The 15768-nt window shown below is 38.7% G+C and overlaps 1 protein-coding gene across 1 annotated transcript in view; it reads right to left on the bottom strand.

Moving 5' to 3' along the window:
* Nucleotides 1-14455, bottom strand: part of LOC139124164 (ceramide synthase 1-like) — a 56167-nt gene extending 41712 nt beyond the window's left edge. Inside the window, exon 1 of the mRNA XM_070690309.1 lies at nucleotides 14155-14455. Within this exon, the coding sequence (XP_070546410.1) occupies nucleotides 14155-14412 (258 nt within the window). The 5' untranslated portion in view covers nucleotides 14413-14455. The remainder of the gene's footprint in view (nucleotides 1-14154) is intronic.
* Between the last annotated feature and the right edge of the window lie 1313 nt (nucleotides 14456-15768).

Raw genomic sequence — 15768 nt, 5'->3', positions numbered from 1 at the left:
TTTGTTGCCTCCATAAAATATAGTGCAGACAACTTTTTTCAGATCAAGACAATTTCTTTTCAGATTTTTCCCAAAATTTTGATAAAAAATTGTAGTCAATGAAAATTTATGTCCTATTGCTCCAAAATTACAAACACAATTACAGAAAAATTCATGAAAATTTGTAAAATGTTGCACTAAAATTCAGATGGGAAAAATTACAGCTCTCAAAGGCTTAAGACAGAATGCACCCAAAGCAGAACTATTCATCTCTCAAATGTTTACAGTAACTTTTTGTTATACCCCTGGTGAGGACGGTAATATAATAATAATCCGTACCATTTAGGCCACTCCTAATTACTTTAATTCATATTAACTATAAACTCACATTCATGACTGTGCTATGGCATACTCTGCTATGCTTAACTTTATTTAAATATTTACATATACACACATACACAATACAGTCAATTAGAAATGATCTAGGTTCACATTTGACCTATCACAATTCAGATCAATACAATGTAACCAATTTGATCACCTTACAGCCAATCACAAGTCCTCTCAGCTCAGATTGACAGAAAATTAACACACGATCAAATGTTAACATTATTGATTTAGCATATACCTGTACAAACCATTAAGGTCACTGAGTGGGAATTCTACAAACAACTTTGTTGCAGTTACCGACCACATCTTGTTATGACAAACCTACCAGTACATGTATTTTTATCAGCATCCCCCCTCATTTCCTGCCAGATATTAAACCGTGAGCAATTACCTTTTCCTCGCAACCCTAATATCCTGGTTTACCATTTCACATCCTGAAATTAAAAGGTCTCACCTAGATTTCAAAATAGACTGTGAGAACAGATGTTTAGCGATAAAAAATTCTGAATTACAGAGTGGTGTGTATATATAACTTTACACTGATTTAGGCTACATCCCTTTGATCTGAGACATGAACCAGTTCACCGAGCCAATACTCATAAATATTCTGATATGAGGAGAATGACAGCTATGTACTTGCTCATACACTATGCTATAGTGTATTGCATTTTCTTGGTGTACAGCCTTAGCTCTCAATGCTAAAATGACACAAGAACAAATAACCTGGTTCACACAGGCAACGTTGGCCAGGAAAAAATAGGTCCGACATCCAACATAGCACCGGACCAAGGATTAAATTTATATATATATATATATATATATATATATATATATATATATATATATATATATATATATATATATATATATATATATATATATATATATATATACCGTATATATATAGAGAGAGAGAGAGAGAGAGAGAGAGAGAGAGAGCAAACAGCTTTACGTAAAAACACAAAGACTTGCTGAAAAGTGAAATGATTTCTGATCTGTTATTTTTTTTTAACTAGCCAAATATCATTTAGCATTGTCATCACCAGCTATGTGTTTGGTTTTAAGATAGCACTAACTGGTAATTTTAAAAATAAAATCATACAAATGAAAGCTGACTTTGTGCAGGTATACACACCAGATTTGGCAATCTGTGAATCAAGGACATTTGAAGCATTGAATAACAAGATGTTAGAGGAGGAAAAAAGTGGCTGGTACAGATGACACACAATTCTACATGTGACTCACTATGACAAATCACGTCTGAGTCTTGCAGCTTTCTACAACATAGGAACGAGTGAATCCCTTCAATATCCAGTGTGTTTGTTAATTATATTGGGCCTCTTAAATTGTACTGTTACTTGGGTTTCTTAGAAACTACTGAAGTTATGGACTGAAATTAAAAATTGCATTCCTGTGTTCTTCGTCATTCCATGTCACTGTGAAGTCGCCATCTCACCTGCACAGTGCAAAACATTCCACTTTTTCCCTTGGTCCATTTCTACATCCAACTAAAAGAATTTCCAAACCTATCCTCTATTTCCACAGCCATAAAATCAGAAACCTGTATACTGGTATTTCCGTGAGTCATAATGGGATATTTAATAGATGAAATCCCATTTATTTCTTTGACAATTTCAAAGAATTCCACACTGAGTGCGTACAGGGTGTTCTGACAAACTGATCAGTGTGCATTTCAACACAGGAATGACCCCAAAATGTCATTTGTAGTGTGAGGCTGCACCATCTACAATGGATGTGAAAAGGAAGTTGTAGCGTAATATTGTGATTTGCTACAGTAAACTTCAAAGGAATGCAGAAAAACACATTAGAAAGTCCTATATCTCATTTCTGTTGCCCTGCAATTATCATTCCTAATCCTGAGGGAAACAGAACTCTAATGGCTAGGAAACCCTTAATAACCTCGTTTGGCATCCTGCCCATTTGAAGGAATATCATAACATGAATGAACAGAAAGCAAACTGTCAAATACGAATGGATAGTTAAGAATAAGAACTACAAAGAGTGAATAACACAAGTGCACATACAAAACAATTGGTGCAAAATCATTTTAAATATGCCTTTCAAAAGGGAAGAAGTCCTCATTCTTTTTTTCAGAAAACCAACAAGTGAAACAGCAAAATTCAAAGACTCGAGAAATTTTACCATGTATTTATATTGGGCTCTCTCAAGTCATGTAAAGGAATTTCTGAATTGACTCAAACTACTGGCACTCTGATCAGTATCAAGATTTCTTTTGCTTGTAGGCAAGGATGAGATGTGTTTGTAGGTCATTCTTCATAAGTTTTAGAAAAATTTAAAGTTTACACTGATGTGACTGACTTCTAGAACCGGGTACGCAACCCTGACAAAAACGCTACTCAAAGACGGTCACTCTGTCACCTTTTCAGATGCACTAGTGAATTTTGTGTACAGATTTGCCATTCTGAAATAAGTTAATTATTCTGCCCACTAACCAATGTGTAGTGGAATCTAGCTAGGACTAAACCGTTTATTGTCAAAGTATGGCACAACTTTTCAAGGAGATGGCTTAGACGAGTCTACTGAAAAAGGGCCACAGAGAATTTCAAAAAGGTTTCACATGTCTTAGCTTAACACATCAGTTCAAGTGATCCTTGAAATATTTATCAGAGTCATATGATTGAGAAGTGACAGCAATACGAGACTAGCATCAAGAAACGTCTTGTTTTTCAACATATCCATCCATTAACATTCTCCTCAAGGAAACTTCTGGCTGATGTAACAGCGATGTATTTCTTTTGACATTTGACAGAGATGCTGTAGCACACTAAAAGAAACATCTGGGTTAAGTGGAAAAAGTGCTTGCCTTTGGACATTAATTCTTGTCAGCTTGTGTTAGGTTGACAGTTGTATGCATTGCAATCTTAAACCGTGCACTTCTAATAGAATTGACGAGAGAGTGGTTGACCAGACGAACCTTCAGGGTCACTGATGGACAGAACTGACGAAAATGATAATGAGACGGACACAATGTGTGGTACCTATCTGCATACTGGAAAGTACCACATAATATTGAGTGAAAATACATAATGAGTGAACAACTACCCTAACGAACCACACACCTCAGGTAAAATTACAGGGCCAACTGACATACATTGTAGTTGCTCATAAAAACAAGTTTTCATTATAGGTGGGCAGAAAGTTTCTTTTTACCTGGAGCGGGATATTCATATATTCAAATACCACATTCCATGTTTTACAACATAAAAGATACCAGCATTTTTAATGAACCATTGTCTAGTGGGATAATGATATAACAGGCAAATGATCTGACCTCTAACATTATTATCAATCATGTAACATCTTCCTGTGACATCACACCATTGAATACAAAGTTCATTTATTTGAGTGCAATGTTCAGGTGGCACATCTGCACAGGATCAGGACACAGTGTGGGTGTGTTCATACACGTGTCTGGCTGGAAGTAAAACCTGATAATGGCATATCTGGACAGGATATTTTGCCATTGAGAACGTGCATACAACATAGCTACTGTGTGAATGCATGCATACACGTGACTGGTTTGAAAGAAAGCAAGATTGCGGCACATCTGGACACGATTGTGCCACTGTTTGAGTGTGCATGTGTGCACACGTGTCTGGTTTGAAATAAAACCAAGCTTTTAGAAAACAAGCTTTTGGAAATTCAACACAAAGTGTATACATTCACCTGCACATCAATGGTATGGCATTCCTTCTGTGATATGATCAACTTATGCAACAACAAGAGAAGCTATACAATTTCTGCCGTTTATAAATCAAAAAACCAACAATCTAGGAAATGTATTCTGGCTTTAATTAATACAACCCTTGGCAAAAACCGCTGAACATACCTCAGTTGGTGACAGTTTACACTGATAAGCATGTCAACAGCTACCAACTGTTTCCCAAATTTGACACAGAAACTATATGCAAGAAGGAGTGCTTTAATGACTGTTTCTCCAATTCTAACCATTTATTAATTATGTTTTTTATGTCCATACACTAAAAAATAATTTGTCAAACATTAGTGGCAATGATAATTGATCTACTCTATAATTACAGAATCAAAACTTAATTGTTCTCTTCAAAAATCTCTATTGCACTGTACGACCTTAGAAAATGTCACAGATATCAATCTGAGGACGTCACGTCACACTGACTGAATACCCAAGAGATATTTTGATGTGTTTCCTATCTGTCTATGGTACATGAATCGCACCATGCATGGAACCTCCCCAGTGAATATTTACAACCATGCAAGGCAGTCATTGGCCCCGTTTTAAGGACACAATGGCATCTACCAGGTCAAGGGTAAAAACATCATATCCTGTCGTAATCTTGGCGTGTTTATCTTGTAAACACAGTTAGTGTATGTTGGTGTGGTTGTAAAAACTTGCGGGTTGGAAGCAAGTTTAGAGCAGTCACTAAAATATTACATATTTATGATGTCACATAGATACCAATACACTTATCACAATATTTAACTTTTGACAAAACTGAAAAATTCTGGAAGCACACAACATGATACAACAATTCAACATTAGCCTAGGGGGTACATTTCTCTTTATTAACCCTTTTCCTGCCAAGTCGGTGAAAATCCGCTTGAAATTCGGTGTAGCTAGAAGCTGAGCAGCCACGGCCGTTATCCTCCTAAGGCGGTGGAAATCGGGCTCCTTTTTGGTACCCCCTTTCCTGCCTAGTCGACGGAACTACGTGTAGCAAACCCTTGCTCACGCTAGGGGTCGTTCGAGGACAGGTTTTGGGCGAGGAACGGCGTTTGCTCTCGAAATGGGTTCACAGGGAGTCCAAGGACAGGGAAAGGTGCAGAAACCTGTCCGCCAGTCCCCCACACCCGAGGGGGGCTGGTTTTTTTTACCGCTTTTTAGCGGACTTGGCAGGATAGCATGGTGACGTTTTCTGGCGGAGTTGGACGTACTTGGCTGCCTGGCACTATACAGATTGCTGCCGAACTTGACCAACTCGGCAATGCTAATCTAGAAGGCTACCTCTTGCAAACGACTTGGCAGATATGCCGATGGTGCGAGACGAAAGTCACTTATTCAGTTGTGCGTGACTGAAAATGAGAACGTATTTTTGACGGGACGGCTCGACTTGTTCCTCCCATGGAACGGATATGAACGACTCGGAAATACCATTACAAAACTGGTGTCCGACGTACTAAGCTGGGCTTCAGCTCTGCAAGTTCAAGCCAGGCAACGTCCTTCACTGCCTTGGCCGTGCCATTCAATGGACGTAGCTTTGGATTTTTTATTTATTCCACCGTCCGAAGTACTGGCTCTGGTTTGCAGGCAAACGTATCCTCTTGCCGATGCATTGGTAACTACGTACGCTGTTGCGTACAGAGAATTCAAAAGGGCACATGAGGTCAATATGCTACATGTACGGGGATACCGTCTGCATTTAGCAGGGACTGCTTTTGTTATGCAAACCAGCTAGCAGTACAATATGGCTGCCAGCATGTGGACACGTCGATGGCTAGAACAATGGAAGCATATTGCGTTGCACCCGTGCATTGCAAAAGTGAACTGAAGACTTGGGGGTAGCGACTGGTTATCACTGGTTAGCTGCAGCCCAAGCCATGTGGTACAAACCCGTACCTGACTGAGGACCACTCGATTAAGTCAGTAATGAACGGTAACACTCGTAAGCCAACTCCCAACTGAGCTGGCAAAACTACGTAAAGCTGTGCTTCAATGGCTCAGCCATGTCGTTAATACAACGGCAAAAACGTAGTTTTTGTGCTACACTGCCAAGTCGTTGGAGGTACGTATTCAATTGCCCCTACCCTGGGGAAACAGGACAGGTTTGACGGTGCTTCTGCACCCCTAGCACGACCCTCAGGGCCTCTGACTAACAGACGAGTGAGGTGATGTTTGTGCCTAGCGGACGTGCGTAATACTGAAGGAGTTTATTTCCGAAAAAATAAACATGAAACGGCAATAAAATGACGCACTCCCAGGGGCAAACAAAGCCGGTGACCTCAATTTTTTTCTGCAGCAACCCTTGAGCTCCTTCCCCTGTCTACGGGCATGTAGAAATTATCGAAGTCTAACACGTATAAGTACGGCTAAAACTACCCTGAAAATGGGCGATTTCTGCCAAAATGGCTGGCAGGATAACATGCAGGAGAGCCAATCTTTTGCAGGCACATATTATGGGGCGGTTTTCTACTGACTTGGGAGAATAACGGACAAGGGCGCTCGGCAGGAAAAGGGTTAATCACACATGGCACCTTCGAACAAGCAATTTATTATGACCATGTACAGGACTGGCCCCATTCTTCATGTACCATGCTCCAATCTTTAATTAAGCCTGTTCACCCCTGAACTATGTGTGAGCAGTTCCATGATCACCATTGCTAACCATGGACTTAGGCCAAACCATGGTTATAAAGGGGGATAAAATCAAACAATTTATCAATACAGTGGAGACACAGGATAAATACTTCCACAGAAGAATATTCCCATAATAAATTTTCAGTTAGGCTGATAAGCACCTCACAATCGAATATTTCCAAGTTTTGCTCACATCATGGAAGATCTCCACTACTGTACGGTATTTGACAATCAAGAAAACAAATCAAGATGCATGGAATTTTTAGGAATAGTGGAGCAGTATATTACCTAGAATTTATTGTCTTTTGAAATAACAATGGCTGCCATTCTGTGTGTTGTAGCCGTATAATTTGCATGTCAAAAATAATCACACAATCTCTCCATATTTCATTGTGACTGACATGACGCCTGGTTTTATGACCAGGTCATGTAACATGATCATTACATAAGTACCCTGCATCTGTTCCCTTTAATACCGCCATCAAAAATCCCACGAATTTTTGCACACTGTACTACCAAGAAAGACTTCAGCCAGAGACAACATTTCAAGTCATTTCTGCCAGAACTAGTTACATCAACTGCATTTTTGTCAAATTTATTCACCACCTGGCTATAATCTGTAGAGTGGACATTGTAAAATCAAGGGGAAAACATGCTTGATTCAGTATTACAGAGCATATTAGTATAGACAAAAAACATTCAGTGTGTGAAAATATATTATATATATATATATATATATATATATATATATATATATATATATATATATATATATATATATATGTATTTTAATGTGTTATATTATTGCCTGAATACATGGGTTTACAGGCATGTACCAGAGAGCAGGTGACAATTTGCAAGACGCCAGGAGGGCAAATTGTCTCCTGCTGTGAGGGCCATAAACCCATGTATTCAGGCAATAATATTTTTATTACATTGAGTTACATTTGTTGTAAATATTTCCCAAAAACAATGTGCTGTTGTCTCACCATGATACCCCCTCCACCCTAGTTCCTGTAGTCTACATTTGTGGAATCAAAGCACGGTGGACAAGCAATTTGAATCCTAGAGAGGGGATACAAACCATCCCAACAGGCAGCAGTACTTTATAAACAGTCTTCACAGACTGTAAACACCATTTATTGCCCAATAAAGCTGTTTGCTATGCAAACAATGTCTTGCCTACTGTGTGTTCAATCCATGGTATGTAATGACTCTATATTGTATTTGGTTGAGGACCCTTAATGATAACAAAATCATTATGATGCCATAAGTACATAACCCTTGTAGACATATACAGGCAAAGTTTTTACGACGTTTACCAGTAAACTTCAACATTTTTATAGTGGTTATAAAGTTGATAAGGCCAGAGAAAAATTCCAAGTTGACTTCGCCTTGTCTCAGCAGCTAGTTTTTTTCACATCGTTTTGAATTCAAATTTTCAGTATCGGTAGATTTAAATGTTACCATTGGACAGTTCAGAAAAGTAAATTCATCATTGTAATTTTGCTGCTTGTCAGAATTACCACTGCATGAGAACATTCTTGATTTTGTTAATTTGATGCCATTGGCTGTATCTTGTGAGTATACCGTCTTTAGACAAAGATTTGAGAGCAAGTCCCAGAGGCTGACAAAGCGTTCAACCTGCATTGACTTCTCGCTGCTACAAGGTCAAGCAAATGTCACACCGGCACAAGTATACAACATCTATCACTCTGTGCACAGTGAAATTCATCGTTGTGGGTTTGTTCTGCATGTTTTAATCCATTGATTTTATAGTCTTTGTTTGAATTCAATCAAACAAAGTTTATTTTTCATTAGATGTTGTTTTCTTTCCTCTGTGCAAGTTATACATTTTGTTCTCGTCCACAAATAACTTCAGTTTCATATTTCATATTCTGTATGAAATATTTGTTACATAGCTGAAGAAATTCAACTGAGGATTTTATTAACAATTGTTATCCGCACACAATATCAGACGACTTCATTAAATTTTATTCAATTTTCCCGTATAATTTCTTTGCCCAATATAATCAAATTTCTTTCCATTAATCTGACTGCATCGTCATTGAATTTTAATGCACGACACAGAAACCAAGCTGGATTCAGCATGCCACCTTTTTTTTGTTAATTTTATGTCACTTTATCATATTTTTTCTTTTGCTCCATAAAATCATGATTTTTTCCCCTAACTGGAGCATGTTTAATACATGACACAGAAAACAAGGATTGATCTGGGTCTAGTACACCATACACATGAACCAATCAAAGATGTAATTTTCTTCCATACTTTCGTGTGTGTACACACATACTTCTGTTGAAAAGCACAATAATAATATTATTTTTTTTCTTTTTTATCAGTTGTTCATAAATATACATTCATCTCCTGCAATGACATTTCTTAAAATGAAATACTATTCTTTAGTGATGATTATAAAAAGCGTTCAGAATGTAGACTCTTTGTTCACATATTACTTAATATCTTACATCATGGCATTAAGAACACTTGAGCCTGTCTGGTGCATTCGTCGACAAAAATTACGTTTTTTTCAGATATCTGATGAAGTAGTTGCTCACTGTGAAACTCGCATATATCTTTTGTTCTGTTCTTTTCTACTTCAAAACTGAGATGGTCTATTTTTTATGACTGTGAAATTTGATACTATGGAATTTTTGGGGAAGGTCACAAGTTTTACTGCATAGATTTGGGAGATGGGTATTCTAAGTGTGGATTAAGCGGAGATCAAAAACTTTAGTATGGAAAAGGGGAAGAAATCTGAGGTTTGGGGTGGGGGTGGGTAATGAATTCATAACACCCCGTTGTTAAGTTTGCCTTGGCCCTAATAGGAGGTAGTGGTGTATACCTTTCCCCATGGGAAGGCCATATAATGTGTGTGCATGTGGAGATAATAAAAATTGCCGTACAGCCACACTCATTCCAAGGTTCCATTCATGGTGTATGGATCAGATCTACATGTTCTGGTATGTGTGGACAACAAAATGGGTGAAACCAATTTTGGTGATGGGAGGGTAAGTGTTCCTCTTGGGGGTGACTTCCATAGAGTCGAAAGAGAACCATGTTTGCATGTTTGTCACCTATCACAGATTTTTTCAGAAACCAGAGTGCTCAAAACCAAACTATATTTTGACATTGCTGTTTTCAATTCAATGACATTTATACAGAACCGAAGTATATATTGAAAATGAGTATACCATACAACTGCTGTGACAAGACAATGCCGTGAAGTCTTCAAACAAGCTGAAAACTGTCACTTTCAAGGTCATTTTCACTCAAGTTGAAAGCACTAACTTTCTTGGCATGATAGGGCACGTTTTGCCACTTTTCAGCATCTTTTGCAACTTGTCATGTCACTTCTTGAAGGGCAAAAAAGTCTGTTTGCTTGACAGCTACGGAACAAATCTCCCTAAAATTTGGCAAACATCAGTGAAACAAGACATTCCACAACATCTGTGATGTTTTTCATGAATATTCAAGCAATTCTGATGCAAATCTGTTCTTAAATAATGACTTTGATTTTTCTAATTTACTTTGTAGTTCCAACATACCATGTCTCAACATGTTGAACTTTCTGTTGCATAGTCATATTGCTGTACATGTAACTACATCATCGACACACATATCTCCTTGCTGTTTTGAATTTTGTTGAATATTTGCGTTCTGTCCAAAGTGCACTCCAAACATATTAAACGGATGTTAAACACAGCTGTTGTTTTTTTAAATTAAAAAAAATCAACTTTTGACTTTGTTCAGCACAGAATGGATGACCTACAAATAGATGACCTACAAAATCAAACAGACCCCCCAGTTAGTTTGATTGTGAAGTCTTCAAACTTGGAATAATCTCAACAAAAATTTAATCTTTGTAAATTTTTGTCAGAATGATTAGAATTCCTGTACTTTTTTCTGTGAAATTTGTTGTTCATGGACTTCTGGGGATGTGTACCTTTAATATACAGTACTAGGCTACAAAAATTCTTAGAATGATATATCTCATGCATGAGCAATACGCATTTTGTGTCATAAATTATTCAAATATTACATGACATTATGTAAAGTTGCACAATGCATCTCATGTGCCGTCAATCAGTGATAAATGCAAACTAGCCGTATATGTGTCCGCCTTCAAACTTAGATACTAGAGAATTTTATTTATCATACATTTACTTCTTTATGGTTGATGTAGAACATATTCTAAAATTCTAATATTGACTCAAAAGTTCAGAAATATTGCAAGTTTGATGCAGTGGCTGTACAGGAAAATATTTTTCATCAATGTTCTCTGTTAGAAAAAGATGGTGGGAACTGCATCAAATTTTCACAAGTTTTCTAAAAAGGTGCTGCCCTGAGGGTTCAAAAAATTCTGTAGGTCTTTCAGAAGACGTTGTCTACATTTTTTATACATCTTATTCCGATGACAGCAGTCCATCTTTGACTCTGAAATTATCGGCAGACCACGCAAAGTTGAGAAAAAAGACAGCTTCAAGTCGCAATCATCAGAATCTGACATTTCACAATGGTTTCTGATTTAAGAAGACGTGGTTCAGCACATGGTTACCATGGTGACATCAATGTAATCTGTCTGAACGCCAAACAAACACACACAGCAGAACATGTGAACTCATGTTCTACGTTGGAGCTGTGATACCTATCGGATCAAGACACTTCAAGATCAACAAGATTGTCCTGGAGACACTTGTAACGCAAACAAAGTCTTGCTTTATTCCTTGTGAGCACAAAGTAGCTGTTTTTTGTCATTTCATGTGTTTTCTATGTCACTGAATATCTCTTGAATTCCATGTGCTAAACAATACCTTATCATACTACAGTTTGTCGACAGGTTGAATCGTATTCATAATCAGGGAACTTTGGTAACATGATTGAAGACCTCTGTCAAATTAATCAGCGACAAAAACCTTGTTTCCAGATTGCTGACAGCATTTGAGAGCTAAACTGAGCATCAATATAGAGACTGTGCTAACATGAACCATCCTGTCAAGTTCATATGTCAGCATCGGGTCAAGTTGGTTCAAACTAGTAAAGCACAAGCCCCATATGTTGCACTTTAACATGAACAATATTTGAAGGCCTTAAATACCTAGCTACTGTAAATTTGATTTTTTTTCCAGCCAAACCTGCTGTAACATAAATTACAAAGTAGGTGGAAATACCAATAGATATTGCTCAATACCTCTGTTTACTTACATCGCACATAGGGAAGTAATATTGTTTGGTAGGATTACTGTTCAGGTACAATGCGCCTCAAAAATGAAAGACTTTAAAGGGGAAGGTTACCCAGCGATTATGTGTTCAAAATAAGAAATCCATGAAAAACTGGTGCGAAATCTGTCTTTGTTATTAATTTTCACTTACTGATAGCGCGATGGCACCCATTTAAAAAACTTTAATTTTAGGTAGAAGTGACGTAAGAGCCTAGGACTGCACTGACACTTGTGGGGCTTCCTCAGCTGTAGACTACGGGGAAGCCCTATAAGTGTCAATGCAGTCCTAGGCTCTTACGTCACTTCTACCTACAACCTACGGTTTTCAAATGGGTGCCATCGCGCTATTGGTAAGTGAAAGTTAATAACAAAGACAGATTTTGCACCATTTTTTCATAGATTTTTTATTGCTCTTCTCTTTCACAAACAAAAATAAAAATTGAGGTCATAAATTTTGATACTTGAGAAACCTATATGGTCTTCAACGGAAAGAAGTCGTCGGAACTGCCCGTGTGCGACTTTCTTGTTTACAAACAATGTAATTCATGCATGATATCTAGATGCATCACTTCAACATAGCTGCAACATATAAATTTTACGATATTCATTGTTAACAAACATGTTTCAACTTTCATCGATCGCTAACGTACCCTGGATACAGTGTTTACATTGGTCATAGGGGTCCCTGGCAACCTTTGAGCAGAGTTCTGATGACTGTCTCCCTTTAATAATCAAAATGAGCTCAACAATCTCTGTACTGACTGCTCTTGCTAAATGGTTGTTTTCTCACTGTGTCCACAACAACCGTCTACCCATAGTTCCCCTGTCATGGAGGCAGCCATGTTGGCATTGTGTTGCTATGGCAGGGCCTGTGTGACAACACATAGGGATCGTGCTTCCTTGTTGATTTTTAAGTTTATATTTTAAGTTCACGTTTGCAAATTGTGCTCATGACGTTCTCATGTCGACTATCCATGTCCGATGCATAAACATTTGCCATCGATAATGAACAAAAACACCCAGTGCGTTCTTTTGTCCATGTACTGCGCAACTTGAGAGAAATTCTAACCCTTGTATGCTGGAATTACCTTAACTAGAACACGGAGAACACGAAGACCTGTTCGTGCAAGCTTCAATACTCTATTGATTGAAAATGACAATGAAAAATTGGACGATAGTAAACTACCTATCACGTGAGTATTGGAATCTGCAGTAGGAAGGCCACGGCCTTCACGATATTCCTTGCTCCGCGTTGACCAAGGACTGCGGCCGGACTTCGTTTACATACCATGGGTGTTGGTCCGGGTCGGAGTTCCGCCAACACACAAAGGAGGTCAGCTACACCAAACCCAAGAGTTTGTTGACCCGAGTACCGACCGCCTTGAGAAATGTACGATTTGGGGAGACACTGTGCGTTTAATTACGCAACATTTCACGGCGGAATCTCACCATAATTTCTACAAACACCAACAATCGATCGGGTGCCCATTGTTGCGGGATATCGTCAAATATTAAGCGCAAATAACGAGTGGACGGAGAAAAGCCGTATCGGTGAACGAACTTTTCAATTTTTATATGGTGAGACAACGCGATGGCGTCGACAACCATGCGGTCAGTATATTATATCACGCAGACACATCCGCGTTTTCTCGGTGAACGTGCCAATTCTAAACATCAAGGATTACTTTTAGTACCAGATGTACAGTTTTATTGATTGAACAACACAATTAGATTGACATCGATTAGTCCAGGCCATGCGACAGCACAGTCAAATGTACCCACTACGATTCCGAAGACAGAGTGGAGGCGAGCCATCTCGTCTCGGAAACACTGGGAATATTTTTAGCACTAAAAATGAACGACACGCACGAACGGCTGTTCCACACGTGCTCATTCACCCTCTAACATAATTTCCGCTGGGGAAACATTCTCAGCGAGCCAATAATGCAGGGTGGGGCGTGAGGCAAACACAGTTATTCTAACACGCCGGTGCTACCGCAACGCTGATATGAGCTCAAATGAGACTGCTCCATGTTAACCATGCGTTCACTGGTAGACAAAAAAATATGATAATGATGGGGCAAGCACGGGTCAAAATAACATTAATTGAATTGAAATATATAGATTGAGTAGTGATGTGACAGAAATGTGGCGTTTTGCCAGCTTACCTGGTATATACTCCACGTTAATACATAACGGAGAATGGTCCATATGACAGCGAACCCTAGGATGAGCCACACATCTCCCCAAGTCCAGAAGCAGTAGTGTAAACACTGCCCGAAATAGTCAAAATCTGGCGTCAAATTGCTTATTAGTTCCTTCTGTCCTTGATATACCTCCGTCAACATTAGGCTATAACTAGGGGTGAACGAAAGGCCTGTTTCTTGGCCGTTTATGTCGCCTAAGCGGGTCTCCGCGTTCGCCATCTTTCACTACTACTGTTGCAATGAAGCCTTGTATGCCACGAGTGACATGTGATGTCATGCTGGGCTAAACCATTATAATCTATGGGTGGGCCACAACGACATATTGACGCATCGTTTGTGTAAACTGAGCGCAGTTTCCATTACAGCAGCGTTTAAACCGCCTATCATCGTGTTAATAGATGTGATTACACCATTCGCATAGGAAAAGCCTGCGATTCTTGCTGCGGCATTTTTTTACGTAAAAAATGACATGAAGAGCAACAGCAACCTCCTACCAAACGTAGTCTCGGCCGTTTTAGAAGCAGGCACAATATTTGCGATTGCGTTGTTGCGATTTTGACAGGTCCACAGCGATGCGATGCTGGCCGTCGGTAAATAGTAACCCATGCGTTGAGACTTCTTTGGTTAATCGACAATAGATACCTCTCTCTCTCTCTCTCTCTCTCTCTCTCTCTCTCTCTCTCTCTCTCTCTGGCGCTAGGCAAGGTGTGGTGAACCATGGAGGTTTTATATGGGTGAACCATGCCGGCAACGTCTTGCATGCACAATATGTGTGGGCGCATATGACAATGATACTCGCTATACAGATAATAGTACATTGTACAGATTGGGCGCTATGTATCGATTTATAAGCCCAATCTTGTGTTCGGCTACCGGTTTTAGTCACTTTCGAGCTTGTATGGGTATCAATGCCTTTGTCTCCAACGAAAAAATATAATTTTAGGTCGTTAAATGATGTACTTTTAGGGTACTTAATATCGACAACGAGCTAGAGCTCAAGAAGAGTTGTCATTCTTATCAAAATTTATGAATGCTAAGCCTGTTGTTGCCAGAAATACCAATAACCCACAGCCTCATCATCGTCAACTTGCGATGGCGCTAGTGAAAAAGATGTACCTAACTTTAAACCCGGGCTACATCGTGATCGTGTCTGCTATCTAATCGGAGGAGGCTGACCTTCCAAAAAAAGCAAAGATAAAAATAATTCATATGGGGAATACTAATTACTTATCGTTCTCTGTAAGTTTTCAAGAGATTTTTTATAACAATGTTCTATGGGCCAGGGTCCTCAGACATACGAACAGCAAACGTACAAACATCCATCCATACATTCATACATACATGATACAAAGCAAATAATAATTACGGAAGAACAACAAACATACATACAAGCAAATTTACGAACAAAGAAAGTCAATGATTTACAAAATAGACAATAATAAAAAATACAAATCAAAGAGCTGACTGGACAAAAAATAAACGACTCGGAGAAATGAAAACAAATAAACGACAAACTGATCAACTGTTAGACTTTCATTCGGATGTATATATATTCGTCTTGCTCTAGCAAGGCGA

The sequence above is a fragment of the Ptychodera flava genome (assembly GCF_041260155.1).
Source record: "Ptychodera flava strain L36383 chromosome 23 unlocalized genomic scaffold, AS_Pfla_20210202 Scaffold_23__1_contigs__length_28996876_pilon, whole genome shotgun sequence".
Classification (NCBI taxonomy): Eukaryota; Metazoa; Hemichordata; class Enteropneusta; family Ptychoderidae; genus Ptychodera; species Ptychodera flava.
This window is presented reverse-complemented; position numbering and strand designations above follow the sequence as displayed.